Source organism: Canis lupus, chromosome 15 (genome assembly GCF_011100685.1).
Source record: "Canis lupus familiaris isolate Mischka breed German Shepherd chromosome 15, alternate assembly UU_Cfam_GSD_1.0, whole genome shotgun sequence".
Taxonomy (NCBI): Eukaryota; Metazoa; Chordata; class Mammalia; order Carnivora; family Canidae; genus Canis; species Canis lupus.
This window is the reverse complement of record NC_049236.1, coordinates 2,240,085-2,257,183: the sequence shown is the minus strand read 5'-3', so window position 1 is coordinate 2,257,183 and position 17,099 is coordinate 2,240,085. Positions and strand designations below refer to the sequence as shown.

At 53.7% G+C, this 17,099-nt stretch overlaps 1 protein-coding gene across 1 annotated transcript; it reads right to left on the bottom strand.

The window, feature by feature from the left end:
- Positions 1-472: 472 nt before the first annotated feature.
- On the bottom strand, positions 473-1,653 carry CITED4 (Cbp/p300 interacting transactivator with Glu/Asp rich carboxy-terminal domain 4). Its single transcript, XM_038557550.1, has one exon. The coding sequence runs from the start codon at positions 1,462-1,464 to the stop codon at positions 919-921; it is 546 nt and encodes a 181-aa protein (XP_038413478.1). The 5' UTR covers positions 1,465-1,653; the 3' UTR covers positions 473-918.
- Positions 1,654-17,099: the final 15,446 nt, after the last annotated feature.

The following is a 17,099-nucleotide window of genomic DNA, read 5'->3' as shown; positions in this document are numbered from 1 at the left end:
ACTGCGTGCAACAGGCCTCACGTTGCATTTGGTACTCATCACACCTGAGATGGGGACCCTACCTCTGGGGAAATAGCCTCTGAAACCTGAATGGATGGTGTCCTGGCCAAGGAAAGTCCCGATTCAAAGCCAGAAGTGTGTGACTCCTCGGATCCACCCAGCAGCTCCCCTCTGGCCTCCCTGCCGCCCTGGGCAAACAGGTGAGGGCAGCACCACGGAGCCCTCCCACCCCTCCCAGGAGCCGAGGAGCCTTTGGGTTACTCCACCGCCTGGCAGCCTCTGCCTTCCAGATTATGATGTAACAGTTGCACAACTCGCAATATTGCTTGAAAGAAACTCTCAGTTTCCTCTCCTGGGCACTGCCAGGGGCTGTGGCTTCCATCCCACCCAGGGTCCCCAACGGCCAGGGGGACCCTAGAAGCCAAATACAGTGCAGGGTTGTTGGAGTGGTAAAGAAATGAAAACGCAAGACTGTAAAGTGACCCAGTTTTATTTTGGTGTCGGAGGCCAGATGGGGCATATTGCTCCACTGCACGGGGCGAGGGCTGTACAACGTTCCCCTCCCCAAGGTGGAGGCCCCGCGGACGGGCGGCTCCAGGGACCCAGTGACCGCAGCGGGTTGCACAAGGAGAGAAGGGGTAGCAGGCAGCAGCCTGCGATGGCTCAGATGAGGGGAGTCGGGGTGGGGGGGTGCAGAGAATCCAAGAACCGGGAGTCCGAAATGGGGGTCCAGGCCCCTCCACTTTACCGCTGAGGCTCCGGGTCAGGGAGGTGGAGCTCCGCCGTCGTCCTGCAGGAGGCAGGGCCTGGAGCCAGGCCACGTCCGCGCCCCCGCCCGCCGCCTGCACCTCGCGGAGGGAGCGCGGCGCCCGCGGCGGACCCGTCTCCCCTCGGGCACGCGGGGCCGCGGGGCCGCCCTCAGCAGCTCACCGAGCCGGCGGGCGGCGCCGACCCCAAGTCCGAGCAGCAGTCGAACTCGCTCTGGCCCAGGAAGAGCTCGGGCAGCTCGCGCACGCGGTGCAGCCCGAGCTCGAGCTCCAGCGACGTCAGCGCCTCCTCGTCGATGAGTTCGGCGTCCATGCAGCCCAGGGCGTGCGCGGGCGGCGGGGCCGGGGCCGGGGCCGGGGCGCCGGGCGCCGGCTGCAGGCACGGGGGCCCTCCCGGGGCGCCGGGGGGCGCGGTCGCGCGGCCCGGGTGCAGCGTCGCCACCGGCTGCAAGTGCGCGCCGCCGGCGGCCGGGAAGGGCTGGAAGGCGGGCGGCGGCCCGAAGGCCCCGTAGGCCAGGGCCCCGGGCGGCGGCGGCGGCGGGCCCAGCGGAGCCCCCCGCGGCCGCACGCCGCTGTCCAGGCCCGGGCCGGGGTAGGGCTGCAGCGTCCGGAGCGCGTGGGGGCCGTGGGCGGGCGCGGCGGGCGGCGGCCTCTGCACCAGGCGGTAGCCCTCGGCGAGCAGCAGGTGGTCGGCCATGCGGGCGGGGGTCGGCGCGGGCGTCCCCGGGTCCCGCCGAAGCTCCTCCTCCGCGGCGAGGGGTCCGCGTCCCGTGCCCTCCCTGCAGCCCAGCCGGGCAAAGGAAGGCGGAGCCCGACGCGTGCAGCCGCCCGGCCCCGGGCGCCCCGAACTCCGAGCTCGCGCGCCCCGCGGTCGCGGCTCCCGGCAGCTGGGCCCGCGCGTCCGCACCGCCGCGGGCTCCCAGACCTGCGCGCCCGCCCGCCCGCCCGCGCCGCACCTTCTTATAGCGGAGGCGGGGCTTCCCCGCCCCCGGGCGCTCATTGGCTGGGCCGGACGCTCCTGGGCGGGCCTCCGGGCTCCGGCCACGCCCCCGTGAGCTCCGCCCTTCGGGCCCCAGGCGGTGCCGCGGGCTCCGAGCGCTTCCCGGGGGTGTTTGGGCCCTTTGCAAGGGGTTTGGGCTGACTCTCCCAGGCTGAGCCCCGGACTGGCTGGGGCCAGGCTCCAACTGACCGGAAGGTGAGGAGCCCGAGCTTTAGGTCCCCGGGGCTGCAGGATCACAAGCCCAAGCTCTTTTTTTTTTTTTTTAAACATTTTATTTATTTATTCATGAGAGACACAGAGAGAGAGAAAGAGAGAGAGAGACACACGCAGAGACACAGGCAGAAGGAGAAGCAGGCTCCATGCAGGGAACCTGACGTGGGACTCGATCCTGAGACCCCAGGATCCCGCCCTGGGCCTCTGCAGGCCCTAAACCGCTGAGCCACCCAGGGATCCCAAGCTCTTAATTTTCCAGCTGGAAACAGAAGCTCAGGGATGGAAGTGGTTTCCTGGGAACACACAGCAAAGCTTTCAGAGAAGCGACACAGAAGGAACACTCATCGGCTTTGTGATTGCCACCACCGCACCGGGCACGGGCACCTTAGCGGTGCGAGGTCCCACGGAAAGTCAGCTGCTCGTCCCCATAACCCCAGGGGAACTAGTTGCTCCTCCACCGGCTACCACTGACTTGTCGGTGGAAGCATGTACTGAGTCGTCATTAAAGTAATTTATGGGCATGTCTCCTGAAGGACTTGTTCATCTTCATGTCCTCAGCACTTGGCCCAGAGCCTGGCCCGGAACAGGCTTTTAGTACAGGCTTGGTGAATGAAGAAATGATCAAATGAATTAAAATTCGTTCACTTAAGCTGCAGTTTCTTCATCTGTAAAGTGGGGGCAACAGCAGCGCTGACCCCCCTGGGTTCTTGCGAGGGTTGAATGAAGCAAGACCTGTACAGCTGATGTGGGAAAAAAAGGCAGATAAAATTAAATCTCCTTATAACCTGCAGCCCGTTGACAAATACTTGAGATAGTGAGATCCGCAGATTATAACATTCCTCCAGGATCCTGTGAGTCTTCTTTAACATATGAAAGTCCTTTTGGAACTTCCCTTATCTTTACTTATCCCAACCCCAAGGTGTCTAATCACTGCCCCCTCACAATCCCGGGGCAGCAGGGAGCAGCAGGCAACCCCTCTTTCTGCCCATGGGTCCTGACCCCGTGCTTTAATAAAACCACCCTTTTGCACAGAAGATGTTTCCAGAATTCTTTCTTGGCCATAGGCTCCTGGACCCCACCAACCTCATCAACACACCAGCATTCAAAAAAACTACATCACAGTGCCTGGCACACAGTAGGTGCTCAAGAATGTGTCCCAGATGAATGAACGGCTGGTTTTAGTTCTGTCCTTAGGGATCTTCTGATGGGGATGTGCACCTTCCCTTGATAACAGTAACCATTTGTATCTTTAGAGAGCTTGACATTCCATGAACATCCTAGTGGGGGCAGGACAAGGATTAGCAGCCCCATTTTGCAGATAAGGAGACTGAGGCACACCAAGGACAAGTGGCCTTCCCAGGTGATGCACAACCAGAGCTGGCATGTGAATGCCTGTGTCCTTAAAGCAGCTGGAGCCTCTCCAGGTGGCTAGGAGACAGCCACCCGAACCTTGCCCTGCACTTGTTTGCTACTCTGCCCCTCCCTTCTCTGGCTTGTCTCCCCTGCTAGTGTCCTTGGGACTTCCTGGAACTTGGGTTTATCCAGTTGGTGCAGAAGGGAGAACCTCAGAAGCCCAAGTTCTAATCGTATCCCCACCACTGGCAGACACCATGACCATGGGGTGTTGGGAAGGGGGGTTGTCACTTGATTCCCCAGGGCCTCCGTTTTCTGCTCAGTGAAAGGGAGATTGTAATCCTTGCCTGGTCACCCTGAGAGCTTGTGGCAAGGTCGCAAGTAACCATGGATGGGATCATATTTTATGCAAAGTGTAAAAACTGCACACTGGAACGGAATCCCCTGAAACTCTCTCCAATTCAGGCTTTGCATGGAAATTCCTAATCCTGGCTGCACCTTGGACTCACCTGGAAGTGTGTGTCAAGGGTGGGGTGGTGGGAGGGCCTTTGAAAAATACTAAATCTCTGACCCCACACAAATCTCCTGACTCAGACTCTGTGTGGATATTTTTGAATTGTAGGAATTTGTGTTTTTAAGAAGCAATCCTGTTGTTCTGACAGTGTTGGTCTAAGGACATCAGCATTTGGGAGCCACTGTGTCACTAAACGATTTTCTTTTCTTTTCTTTTTTTAAAATATTTTATTTTTTTCATGAGAGACACAGAGAGAAAGAGAGGCAGAGACACAGGCAGAGGGAGAAGCAGGATCCATGCAGGGACTCGATCCTGGGACTCTGGGATCACACCTGGGCCAAAAGCAGGCCCTAAACCACTAAGCCACCCAGGGATCCCCCGGTTTTCTTTTTTTTAAAAAAGTGTGCATGTGAATAATGTTTAAAAAGTTCTTTAATTTAGTCAACAGATATTTATTGGGCACCCACTCTAGGCCAGACATTAATCTACTAGTGGATTTGAAGCTTCAGGAGTCAAGTAATTCTCTGAGAATCTAATGAAAGCTGCAGACATCATGGTCACAAACTATAGAATATAAATGCAGCAGGCTAGCAGATCTCTGGGGGATCTCTGGGGTCCTCAGGGGTTCATGGAGTTCGGGTTAAGGACACCTGTTAGTACTTGAGGACTTATAGGAAAGAATAAGCTAAGTAAAATAATTATCTGGGGGCAGCCCGGGTGGCTCAGCAGTTTAGCACCCCCTTCAGCCCAGGGCGTGATCCTGGAGTCCTGGAATCGAGTCCCACATCAGGCTCCCTACATGGAGCCTGCTTCTCCCTCTGCCTGTGTCTGTGCCTCTCTCTGTGTGTTTCTCATGAATAAATACATTAAAAAATAAAATAAAATAATTATCTGTATGTTAGAAAGTGGTAGGTACTATGGGGAAAAAAAGAAGAAAAACAGAGTCGGGAAGAGATGAGGGGTGCGGGGAGGGCAGTTTGTAGTATTGCACAGGACAGTCAGGGTAGGCCTCGCTGAGACTTAGATTCGGGCAAAGACTTGAAGGAGGAGAGGGCAGTAGCCATGTGGGATCCGTACCAACAGAGGGGACAAATGGAGTGTGTTTCTAAAACTGTAGCACCGGAGACCAAGGCAGCACCACCACCGAGGACCCGTCCCAGACCGGGAGTCAGGTTCTGAATCAGAAGCTGGGCTGGGGCTCAGAGAGCGGGGCTTTAATCAGCCCTGCAGGTGGTTCTGAGTCCCTAAGTTAGGGTAAAGCCTCGCACTAGGAGTGAGCAAGAGCCCCGGAGGGTATGGCTGCAGGCAGGGGGAACACGGGGTTGGAGGAGGTGAGAGAGGGAGGAGGGAGGCGGGAGGAAGATCACGCGGGGCTCGCAGGGGCCTCATTAGGCCTCCTAAGGACTTTGGCAGCTGAGTGACATGATCTAACTTAGGCTGTGGAGGCAGGGCTCTGGGCGGACCTCGTTGCTCCCAGCATGTTCCATGAACAGCTCCCTTGCTCTGCCTTGGACTGCCCTGTGTGCACATGCATTTCTTGGGGGCTCCTGCTGTTCCTTCTGCCTGGAATGCTTTTCCCTGAGACGGCCACACGAGTCACTCCTTCACTTTGTTCAGATCTCCATCTCAAAGTCAGCCCCTCTTAGTGACCTTCCCTGGTCACCCTCTGTCCCTCTCTATCCCCCTCTCTGTTCTGCTTCGCTTCTTAGCCTTTACCAGCCCTTGGCTTTATTCGAAAGAATGTCTCCCCACTAGCAGTTCGGCTCCCGAAAGCAGAGCTCTTAATTTTCTCGTTTTACACAGTATTTCTGAGGCATCAGAACAGTACTTGGCACATAGAAGGGACCTAAATATTTGCCGAATGAATAAATTAGGCAGAGTAGAAGTTATTGTCCTTTTTGACAAAGAAGGAAACTGAGGCCCAGGAGGTTGGCGGAGGTCACGAGGTGTGTGTGGTGGAGCCAAAATTGGAAGCGAGAAACCCAGTTCATTGTCGTGGTTTCCCCAAACGTCCCAAAGTTTTTGATATGCTTCCTTAAATTTCCCTCCCCTTGAATGTGGGCTGGACACAGTGAGTCACTTCTGACAAAAAGAATACAGCAGAATTGACGGTGTCATTTCCAAGATTAGATCCTAAAAGATACTGTAGGTTTCTCCTTGCTCTCTCTCTCTCTCTCTCTCTCTCGAATCACTCGCTCTGGGGAAGTTAGTTGACATGTCATGAAGACATCAAGCAGCCCTTTGGAGAGTCCCACATGGCTGGAAACTGAGGCTTCCTGCCAGCAGCCCGCGAGGAACGAAGGCCTTCTGCCAACAGCCATATGTGTGAACTGTCTCAGAAGCAGACCCTCCAGGGCAAGTCAAGCTTTTAGATGTCCACAGGCCCAGCTGACATCTTATTTGCAACCTCACAAGAGACCTTGAGCCAGAATGACCTAGCCATGCCATTCTTGGCTTCCTGAACCATAGAAACTGAGATAATAAATGTTTGTTGTCTTAAGCTGCTAAATTTCGGGGGTAATTTTGTTATGCAGCAGTAGATAATTAATACATGAATATAGCCCCCCTAGTCTGTAAATCAGTTACCAAGTGCTCTTTGGTACCTCAGATGCCACTGGATTGTGCTCCTCTTTATGGTAGAGATGGAGTCTCTCTCCTCTCCAAAGCCCCATTGCCTGGCACAGGGCCTAGGCTGTACCAGAGTGTGGTGCGAGGTTGGGATTAGCCATCCGGATCCAGGAAAGGAGCTTGGAGTGCAGGGAGGGAGACATTCCCAGCATAACACAGATGTCAAAGATGCAGTTAGTCCTGGGGATGTGGGGCTGGGAGGTGAGTGGCAGAGACATCATGGAGGAAGAAGCCTTCCTGGATGGGCAGGATCTGGACAGATGAAGATGGTCGGGAAATGAGCCTTCTCAAGAAAGAGCATAGATTTTTTTTTTAATTTTTATTTATTTATGATAGTCACAGAGAGAGAGAGAGAGAGAGAGAGAGAGAGGCAGAGACACAGGCAGAGGGAGAAGCAGGCTCCATGCACCGGGAGACCGATGTGGGATTCGATCCCGGGTCTCCAGGATCGCACCCTGGGCCAAAGGCAGGCGCTAAACCGCTGCGCCACCCAGGGATCCCAAAGAGCATAGATTTTTAAGTGAAAGCACCAAGACATGCATGTACAGGATGAAGTCCGGGAAGTGTCAGGTAGCTGGGTGGGGCCAGAATAATGATGATTTGTGTCTGGAGAGGGAAGTCAGGCTTGGATGGTGAAGGCTCTTGAAAGTCAGTGCTCCTGACACTGAAGATCATCTGTGAAGAGTGTTCTCCATCTTCTCTCAGCAACCCAAGAAGGAGAAAAGGCAGGAAGTATTTCCCGTTTTGCAGACAAGAATTGAGAAAGAGAGGGGCTCCTGGGTGGCTCAGTGGTTGAGGGTCGGCCTTTGGCCCAGGATCGAGTCTCACATCGGGCTCCCGGCAGGGAACCTGCTTCTCCCTCTGCCTATGTCTCTGCCTCTCTCTGTGTGTCTCTCGTGAATAAATAAATACAATCTGAAAAAAAAAAAGAATTTAGAAAGAGAGAGAAGTGAGTCAATTTGAGTAGTGTTGAATAGCTAGCAAGTGCAAGGGCAGGACTTGAACCTGGGTCCTTTAATTTCACATCCTACACTTACCTGCTCAAGCAGGGGATGGTCAATGACTCCTTGGGTAAGGAGGGGCCATAGAAGTGTTCTGAGCAATAAGGATCCTTTTATTGGAACTTTCTCTCCTGCCAAAGGGAGGGACAGAATGAATTTGAGGCAAACTGCTGGGGCATAGCAACAGACTCATTCATTCATTCATTCATTCATTCATTCAAAAAAATATTTATTGAGCCTCTACTGTGTGCCAGGCACTTCCTGACGTCATGGAGCTTACAACTTAGTGACAAGAAGAACCAAGTGAAAAAAAAACAAACTATTACAAACTGTCTAGGGCTAGGAAGGAAGGAAGTAAGCAAGGTGATGTGAACTTGCTTTAGAAAGAGGGATCAGGGCTGGCCTCTTGGATGGGTGACATTAAATTGAACCTGATAGAAAGAAGGAACCAACCCTACAAAGAACAGAGTGGAGACGTTCTGGGCAAAGAAGCAACACGACCGAAGTCTCGAGTAGAAATAAATAAGCTGGTGGGTGTGAGGAACTGAACAAAGGACCTGAGGCTGGACGGGGTGAGCTGAGGGTCAACGATCAGACTGGTAGGCAAGGGTAGGGTCGTGTGGGCGCTGTGGAGCTGAGTCAAGGAGTTGGATGCATTTCAAGTGGGATAGGAAGCCATGGGAGCCAGGAGGCTTCTTGTGCCCCCATCAGGACCAGAACCCCGGGACCCCATGGGAGAGGGAGATTAGGGAGGGGCGGGGTGGGGGAGGGGAAGGTGTTCAGTCACTTCTAGTGGACTCACATTTAATAACAGTAGGGAATTAAATTTTAAAACCAGGGGGATCCCTGGGTGGCTCAGTGGTTTGGCGCCTGCCTTTGGCCCAGGGCACGATCCTGGAGACCCGGGATCGAGTTCTGCGTTGGGCTCCCGCATGGAGCCTGCTTCTCCCTCTGCCTGTGTCTCTGCCCCCCGCCCCCGTGTCTATCCTAAATAAATAAATAAATCTTAAAAAAAAAACAACAGCACATAAGGACCACTCTGTGGTCCTTAAAAATCCCCCGTGGAATTTATTGCATTTACATTCTGGCATGTTCGATCTGTATAGTAATAGATATGCTTGTAGGCACTAGACAGTAATACACAGTATGGGAAAAACCATACATTCTATAAAAAGCACAAAATAAAGATAGTGTTTAGTATTACTCTTAAATACGTAAAAGAAAGAGCTAAGGGCAGGAGTCAACTAGTGCCCACGTGTGTTTGTGTGAAGCTCCCCACCATGGATGCTGCTGGTGCCCGGGCTGGACCCCCTTTCCAACGCCTCCCAGCTGCCCAGATGTTGTCTGCCGTCACAGCTGCCTCCTTCTCTTGCAAATTGCCCCCAGCCAAATGGAAGCCTCCTCTTTGCCCACCACAGCCCTTGCCAGTCCTGGGGACACACAGACTAGTCCCCTTGCCTTGGTGTGAGACTGACGCTGTGGGGGTGACTGGTGCTCCAGAGCTCCCTCAAGGCCAGGCTGGAGCTGAATCTTTTCTTGACTTTCTCTTTCTTGCAACCTCTTTTTCCAGAGCTGTGCTTCTAGGGGATCTGACCGGAGACCCTCCTTCGAAATGCATGCCTGTTAGGTGCCAAGTGTTGACATTCATTGCCTTATTTAATCTTCAATAAGTCAGGGGGATCTGCTGAGCTCATGGTGACACTCCTTCGCTGAGAAGTACCCTCTCCTCACCTACCTGTGGGAATCCCCACTGATGCTCTGTGACCCACATTTCCTGGACGTTGCCCCTGCGCCACAGACCACAGTGGGCCTTAGCCCAAGCTGGGCTGGATTCTTTCTCCCAAGAACTTGGAATTGGGACTGAAAGATAGAAACTAGGCTGAGTGACTCTGGGACGGTCGCACACTAATCTGCATGGGAGCTATGGGGGCAGCAAGCTTTTGCTGGAGGCACCGGGTAAGGGGAGAGACCCCGTGTGCAGAAGGAGAAGGATGAAGCCAACCTGTAGGGAAAAGAGACCAGAAGGGAGGTGGAGAGGGAGTCCTGCCTGGCTTCCTGATGGCTTTGCAGGCACAGGCCCAGGCTCCTGCGGCCCTCTGCCCTGGAGTTCCAGGAGTGTGCTGGCCTCCTCCGGACATAGACCTGAGGTTGCATAAGCTAGCTAGAGAAGCAAACAGTATTGGCTAAGATGAGAAATTTTATCCCCATTTTACAGGTGATGAGAGGAGTGTCAGGAAGGTTACATCACCAGCTGATGGGAACAGAGCCAGAAACCGATGCGGCCTAGACGCACAGCGGGGTCTGACTCAGTCCCAGCTCAGGCCACTCCACGGCTCACCCGGCCTCCCCAGTGCTCATGCCTGCCCACCGGGGCCAGGGCTCTCTGGGCCCGTGAATGGGGCACCTCTGAGCATCCAGACACTGGAATTCCTTGGGTTCAGGAATCCCCGAGCTGCCCAGCGAGGGTGTCACGTCACCCTGGAAGCTGCCACTTCTGACTTGGCAGCTACAGGTACCCTGTGAGCAAATAGCCTGTGCCTAGCTTTAGAGCCAGGCTCAAAGGATGGTCTCGGAGCCCCGAGGCTGACCTTGACTTCTGATTGCTGTGTAGCTGGGACTCTGAGGCCCTGCACGTCTGCGGGAAGGGGGGTTGCTGAACTGCATTTTCTCACTAGCATCACCCATCCCTTAAAAACCAGACTGATAAACGAGTCAACGCTGAGCCCAAACCAGGCATGATTAATCATTTCCTTTTCCACGTAGCTCCTCCTGCATCCTGTGTGTGAGTCATTTCCATGTCCCTACACCTCACGTGGTGCCCAGAATGACATGGGTACGGGGGCACGAAATGGGTATGGGGGCTGAACAAGTGACATTGAATCTTGCACTGTTGGATGTTGTGTCCACTCGGTCCTCTTGCTGACACTTAAAGCAGCATGGGGGTAGGGCCGAGTTTTATTATTTGGTGTGGGAAGGGCCAGGAGAGCGCGGTGCAAAAGTGTGTGCTCTGCAGACACTCAGGAGTCCCTGGCCTGAACTCCCTCCTTCCAGCTCTGCCTTTCTGGATCTGGAAATCTTGTGCAAGTTATTCTTTCTCTCTGAGTCTCCATTTCCCCATCCGTAAAATGAGAATGATAATAACTTCTGACCATGTACTCAGGAAGGCCAAATGGGATAATATACCTTAAACTTACATCACTGGCTAACACAAAGTAGGGGCTCGGTAACATTAATTTTGTCCACTTTGGTATTTCCCCCAGTGCCTGGCACGTGGCAGACATTCAGTAAGGCTGGGTCACCTTCGGGCCATCCTGGACCCTCCAGGCCTGGCCAAACTGCCAACATACTGCAAGCGTATGAACGGAGACACCAGTCGCAGAAGAAGGTAGCAGCTGGGCCAGCCAAAGTGTAGCAGAACAGGACAGGGAGCGATAAACGATTGCTGCGGTAAGCCCTATGTTTTGAGATACTTGTTACCCAGCAAAAGCGGACTGAGACAAACAGTGAAGTTATAGGAAGGGTTGAGATGGAGCAACTAGAACCAGCACCTCCTCTCTGTGTCTCTTGTCTTTGCCTTTCTTCTTCTTCTTCTTCTTCTTCTTCTTCTTCTTCTTCTTCTTCTTCTTCTTCTTCTTCTTCTTCTTCTTCTTCTTCTTCTTTTTAACGTTATCTTCTTTCTCTTTCACAGCACACTGATTTTTTTTTCATGGTGTAGAAAACATGGTTGAGTTTTATACCTTGCATTTTCAGCTAATGGAGAAAAATGGACTCTTTTCTCTGCATCCCCGGTCTAAAAATTCCAGGGAAAAGACTCATTGGACCAGCTTGGGTCAAGCGCCTCCTGGGACCAATCATCTGGTAATGAGGGGTGGGGGGGTGGGCAGGATCATGAAACGTATCCTTGGTGACAGGTGCTGAGTACAAGATGTGCCAAGCAGTGTTCTGAGGCTTCACGTGTGTTGACTGATTTTATCCTCAAAACACAGCAACCGTATTGGAGTTGTGATGACCTCTACTTTGAAGTGGGGAGATTGAAAACTGAGGCACAGAGGGCTGAAGTAACTTGTCCGGGGTCACACAGCCAGAAAGAAGTGTGGCCAGGAATCATACCAAGACTGTCTGACTCCAGAGTAACCATCTGCCCTGCTCCGCCTCTCGTATTGAGCTCCTGGGGGATCCCATGTACAGAAGGGTGGGTGGGGTGGAGGCCCTTCGAGGAAGGAGCTGGAGCGCTCAGCTCAGAGAAGGGAAGGATCTAGGGTCCCTTCATCACACTCCCTTCACATCACTAAGTGGCTGTCAAGAGGCCGTGAGAGGGGGAGGTTCTGAGTGACCTCTGAACAAGAATCTAGGATCAGTGAGGAGACATCACCAGGAAGTGGGTTTCAGCTCAATGCAAGGAGTTTCTTCCGAGTCGTGGTGTCTGGGGATGGGAGGGTAGCCCCTCGAAACAGGAGAGCCTGGTTGCCAGAAGTTGGAGGAGCTCCCTTGCCAGGGGATGGCAGCGGGGTTCCCTGGACTCTGCCTCTGAAGGTACAGCTCAGCTGAACGAGTGGGAGACGCTCAGCGGGCAGACGGCTGGACTGGATCAGTGGGTCCCAGATCTTTGGATCAGTAAACCATCTCCTTCCAAATTTTAGGAACTGACATAAGATGACCATTCTTTTTCCCCCACCAAGTGAGGACATATAAAATAGCCTAATGAGCCAGCCAAACAAACCAAAAACAACTACTTACTACCTGTTTCACTGCTGCTTGAGAGGAAGGCCATTTCAACACCAAAATATCCAAATGGCAATTATCTCAGAATAAGTCATTGTTTTGTCTTAAGGAAGAGCAGTTGACAAAGGTACGTAAACATAACAACCACAACAACAAAAGAGGATCTATTAAAAACCAATTTGAAGGCAGAAAAATTGGGCATAACACAGTCTCACACGATCCCATGCTAATATGACCATTTCTTTTTTTCCCCAAGATTTTACTTATTTATTCACAAGAGACTCAGAAAGGCGGAGACACAGGCAGAGGGAGAAGCAGGCTCCCCGAGAGGAGGCCGATGTGGGATTCGATCCCAGGACCCTGGGACCATGACTTGAGCCAGACAGAGGCAGACGCTCAACCAATGAGCCACCCAGGTGTCCCCAATATGCCCATTTTCTTTCTTTTTTTTTTTTAACTTCAATTTTTTATTTTATTTTTATTTTTCTTACATTTTTTTGAATTGGAGTTCAATTTGCCAACATATCGCATAACACCCCGTGTTCATCCCATCAAGTGCCCCCCTCAGTGCCCGTCACCCAGTCACCGCCACTCCCCGCCCACCTCCCTTTCCACCACCCCTTGTTTGTTTCCCAGAGTTAGGAGTCTTCCATGTCTGTCTCCCTTTCTGTTATTTCCCACTCATTTTTTCTCCTTTCCCCTTTATTCCCTTTCACTACTTTTTATGTTCCCCAAATGAAAGAGACCATATAATGTTTGTCCTTCTCCGATTGACTTACTTCACTCAGCATAGTACCCTCCAGTTCCATCCACGGTATGACCATTTTCTTGATACAAGTTTGTCCATTTGAGGATCTGGGATTTCTGGGGCTTTAAAAAATGCCACTTATTGTTAAAAATCCAGTTTCAAGTGAGAATATTCAAGGAAATGGAAGCAATACATTTCCAGTTCTTTTATTTTACAGGCAAACTGGGGCGGGGGGCGGGGGGCGGGGGCGGGATTAAGAAAACAAACAACAGCTTCTGGCTTTTCCAGCCACTTTCCAACTAACTTCACACCAACGCTCTGGCCCTGCTGGCTGGTGGGGTGGGGGGAAGGGGAGCCCAAGAAGGGGCTGCCTGAGGAGTGGGCCCTCCTCGCCCCTGCTGCCTTCCACCTGCCGCCTTCCCTACCCATCCATGCCAGTCAAGGACAGGACCAGCTGGCCCTCACCGGAGGGGACTCTTGCAGACAGTCACAGAGAGGTGTGGCTGGTCTTCATGAACCACAAGACCAGACATCCCTTCCAAAATCCCTGCAAAACCCCTGAAAAATCCCTGCAAAACCCCTTCCTAGTCGCATTACATTCTCATGACTGGTTCTCAGAGTCCCAGCGAAGCCCCCTGTGACAGCCCTGGCTTGGCCAATTTCAGACTCAAAAAGAAGTATGTGAGTGAAGACGGATTCCGTTGTCATTACTAACAGTACCAGTGGTGACCTTTGGTGAGCCCTTTGGGCATCAGGCCACGTGCACGCAGCACCTCACTGAATTCTTAGGCTCACCCTGCAGAGGAGGAGCCTGGGGACCCAGGCAGGTAAACGCTCGAGGTCACACAGCCAGCAGCTGGCCCAACTGGGGTTTCAACTCACTTCTGAAGGTGTGCTAGGGTTTCACTGCTGACTAGCGTCACTAGTGTCCTGTTCTTTATTTCCTTTTCAAAATGTGGAGAGGAAGAGTGGTGGGGTTGGGGTGCGGAGAAACCGGGCCCCTATCTGCCCCAGTCTCCCTTACGATCTGCTGTTTCCTAGCAGATGGGGACTGCTGTGGGATCATCTCCAGTTACTGTGGGTCTGGCCTGTCTCCTTGACTCTGTGGCATAAATTCCCTGGGGGAGGGGGGGACAGGGGGACAGGGCCCTGTGCCCCTTCTACCGCCCAGCCTGATGCTGTCCTGGCTGGGGGCTATGGGATGGGGGTACCCCCGAGCCTGGCTCAGACTTAGGGAGACAGGGTTGGGTCAGCCAGGAAGGGGTAGCAGGGGTTTCCTCTGGGTGGGCCTGCCTGGTTCTTGCTGGGCTGGAAGCCAACCTGGAAAGGAATTTCCCAGACGCGTCTTAATTCTGTCTTATTGTGGAGGGAGCACCGCATTGGAGGAGGATGGGCTGTGCTCTCCAATTCCTCAGAAACCAGCTGCTCAAGGGGAAAGAGGAGATGGGGGTGGAGGTGGAAGCTGGGCGCCTTCATTCCGGGGGAGGAAGCAACACTTTCTCATCAGGGTCTGGTTTTTCCCTCCTGGGAAGAGACCTCACCACCCTCCCATCCACCCCCCCACCCCCTGGGCCCAGGGAAGAAATCTCGGCTTCGCTGGGTGACCAAGCTCTTTAGCCAGTGCTGTGTAATAGAAACAGAACGTGAGTCACATGAAATTGTGTATGTTCCAGTAGTCGCTTAAAAAAAAAAAGTAAAAAGAAACAAGTGAAATTAATTTTAATAGCAAATTTTATTTAACCCGATGGATCCAAAATTACATCATTGCATCATGTAATCAATATAAAAATTAATGAGCTATTTCCCATTTTTATATTAAATCTTTGAAATCTGGTGTGTATTTTATATTGGCAGCATAATTTGGAGTAGCCACACACCAAGTGCTCAGTAGCCACAGGTGGCTAATAGCTACCCTACTGGACAGGGTAGCTTTACAGGGTGGATTCTGGAAGCTTTACACCATGGATTCTAGGAAGATCAGAAAGTCTCGGAACTTCCACCTCCTAAGATTCCCTTCAGAGGGACTCCAAGGTCATCTGGTCTTGCCTGTCCCACACGGGGAAAGGACCTTCCTCCAGGGCACCCAGGGGCCCACTACTCTGAGCCAAGCTGACAGTGCGTCTGTGTCCAGTCTCAGACAACTGCTCGGGCCCAGCACCCCCCCTGCCAGCGGAGCAGGGATGCTCATGGCCACCGTGAAGGTGTAACGCAGGGCAGCAGGGGAGGCAGGAAGACACTGGAAGGAGAAAGGACATGCCCTCCCCCAGTAGACATCCTCTTCTCTGCCACCTTCTCCCCTTCTGGAGGGAACATCACAGTCTGGGCACAGAGTGGGCAGGATCCTTTGATGAATCCCTAAACGTCAGGCCCAACCTCCTCCCTTCTGATCCTCCCCTCGTCTTTGCGTATTTATTGCTGTCTACACTGAGCTAGACCCTGTGCTGGTGGCAGATAAAAGACAGGCCAGACTTCCTGGGGGAAGGAGCAATTAGCTCTGCCTGGGGCAACCAGGGCCGGCTTCCCTGCTGGCCTGAAAGGAGCGGTGGAACTGGGTGTGTGTGTTGAGTGGGGGTGGGGATGGGGGTGGGGGGGCCAATGGAACTGGGTGTGTGTTGGGGGTTGGAGGGGATGGTAGGGGGTAGGAAATGAAGAAGGCCTCCAGGCAGAAGGTGACCGAGAGAGGAGAGGTGTGAAGGAATAGGGCTCCTATTTTCCCAGGGGTGACGGCTCGCTCCTCCTCCAACCCCCGGGTCTCAGTAGCCACCGTGGCTTCCCATGAAAGAAGAAAGATTCCATTTTTGTTTTTATACGTCTGTCCCACTGGAGGTCCTAAGAAGGCCAACACGTGATGGGTGGCTGGAGGGGAAAGAGGGAAGCAGGTGAAGAGGACATTAGGGGAGGTCAAGCCAGCCAGGCAGAGGGATACTGGGACCAGTAGAGGGGCAGGAAGGTGTGTCCTGAGCACGGGCCTTGTTTCCTCATCTCTGCAATGCCACTCACTACCCCCATAGTTGGAGGCGGTATTGCCCCCATTCTACAGGTGAGGAAAATGAGGCTCAGAGAGGCCCAATAAGGGGTTAAGGCCCACTCTGTCTGATTTCAAGGGCTGATCTTTCTAGGCTCTTCCTGGCATGGCCTCACCTGGCTACTGCCAAGAACCCAGCAGTGACCAAGTTCTTGGCAGGCACCCCCGCCTTTGGAGGGGACTGCTTCACTGGGAGTTCCTGGTAAAATGAAGGGTTCCTGGAAAGGCCTCCGGTAACAGGCAGTCACTACCCCACTGGACTTGGGGATCACCCAGTCTCCCAGCCTCCCCCGCTCCACCGCCCCCAACCCCTCCAGGTAAGGATGGAAGGTACGGTGGCTTGCTCAAGGTCATACATGAGGGGGTGGGACAGGTGGGATTGACCACCCCTGCCCCTGGGCACTGACTCATGGCAGCTGCTGTGGGAAAGCCACTGCCAGTCTTTCAGCCTTGTCTTTCCCACCCAGGCAATGGGTAGGATCGCTCCGGCCTATCTGCCTGGGCCTGGAGCCAGGGGACGGGGAAAAAGCTGAACGCAGCGCATCACCAGGGCGCCTCGCCCTGTTCCGGTGCCAGCAGCTCACACGGGGCATCCCGCCCGCGGGCAGAGCCTCTCCGGTTCTCAGGGGGCCAGGCCAGGCTCCCAGGCCGCTCAAATCCCCGCGCCCGCACACGCAGGGTGACCACCGGCTCCCTTTGCCCAGGACTACCTCCGCTTGAGCAGTCCCCGTCCTGCATCCTGGGAACCCCTTGGTCCTGGGCAAACTGGGACAGCTGCTCCCCGGGGCCCCAACACCAAGGTCAAGTTCACTGCATTCAAAAATGTTCTAAGCGAAAAAAAAAAATGTTCTAAGCGAATACAATCCACGAAGTCAGGAACAAATGAGCAACAGTTGGGTCCGGGAGGCGGGGGAGGTGACTGCTGTCCTCCTGTTACAGAGGAGAAACTGAGGCCCAGAGCGCTTCAGCTTTCAGGTTGCTCATCCTTTCTTTTCACCGACACCAGGTTTCCTCTAAACTGTCCCCTGAGTCTTTTGAGCTGGTCCCTGGGGTGGGAGCTGCGGGGCAAAGAAGAGGTGGTCAGTGAATTCCACCCCTCCTCAGTTTGGGGGTGGAGGGGACGCTGAG

Coding starts and splice junctions, on each gene's coding strand:
- CITED4 (XM_038557550.1), bottom strand. CDS start 1,464: ATGGCCGACCACCTGCTGCTCGCCGAGGGCTACCGCCTGGTGCAGAGG.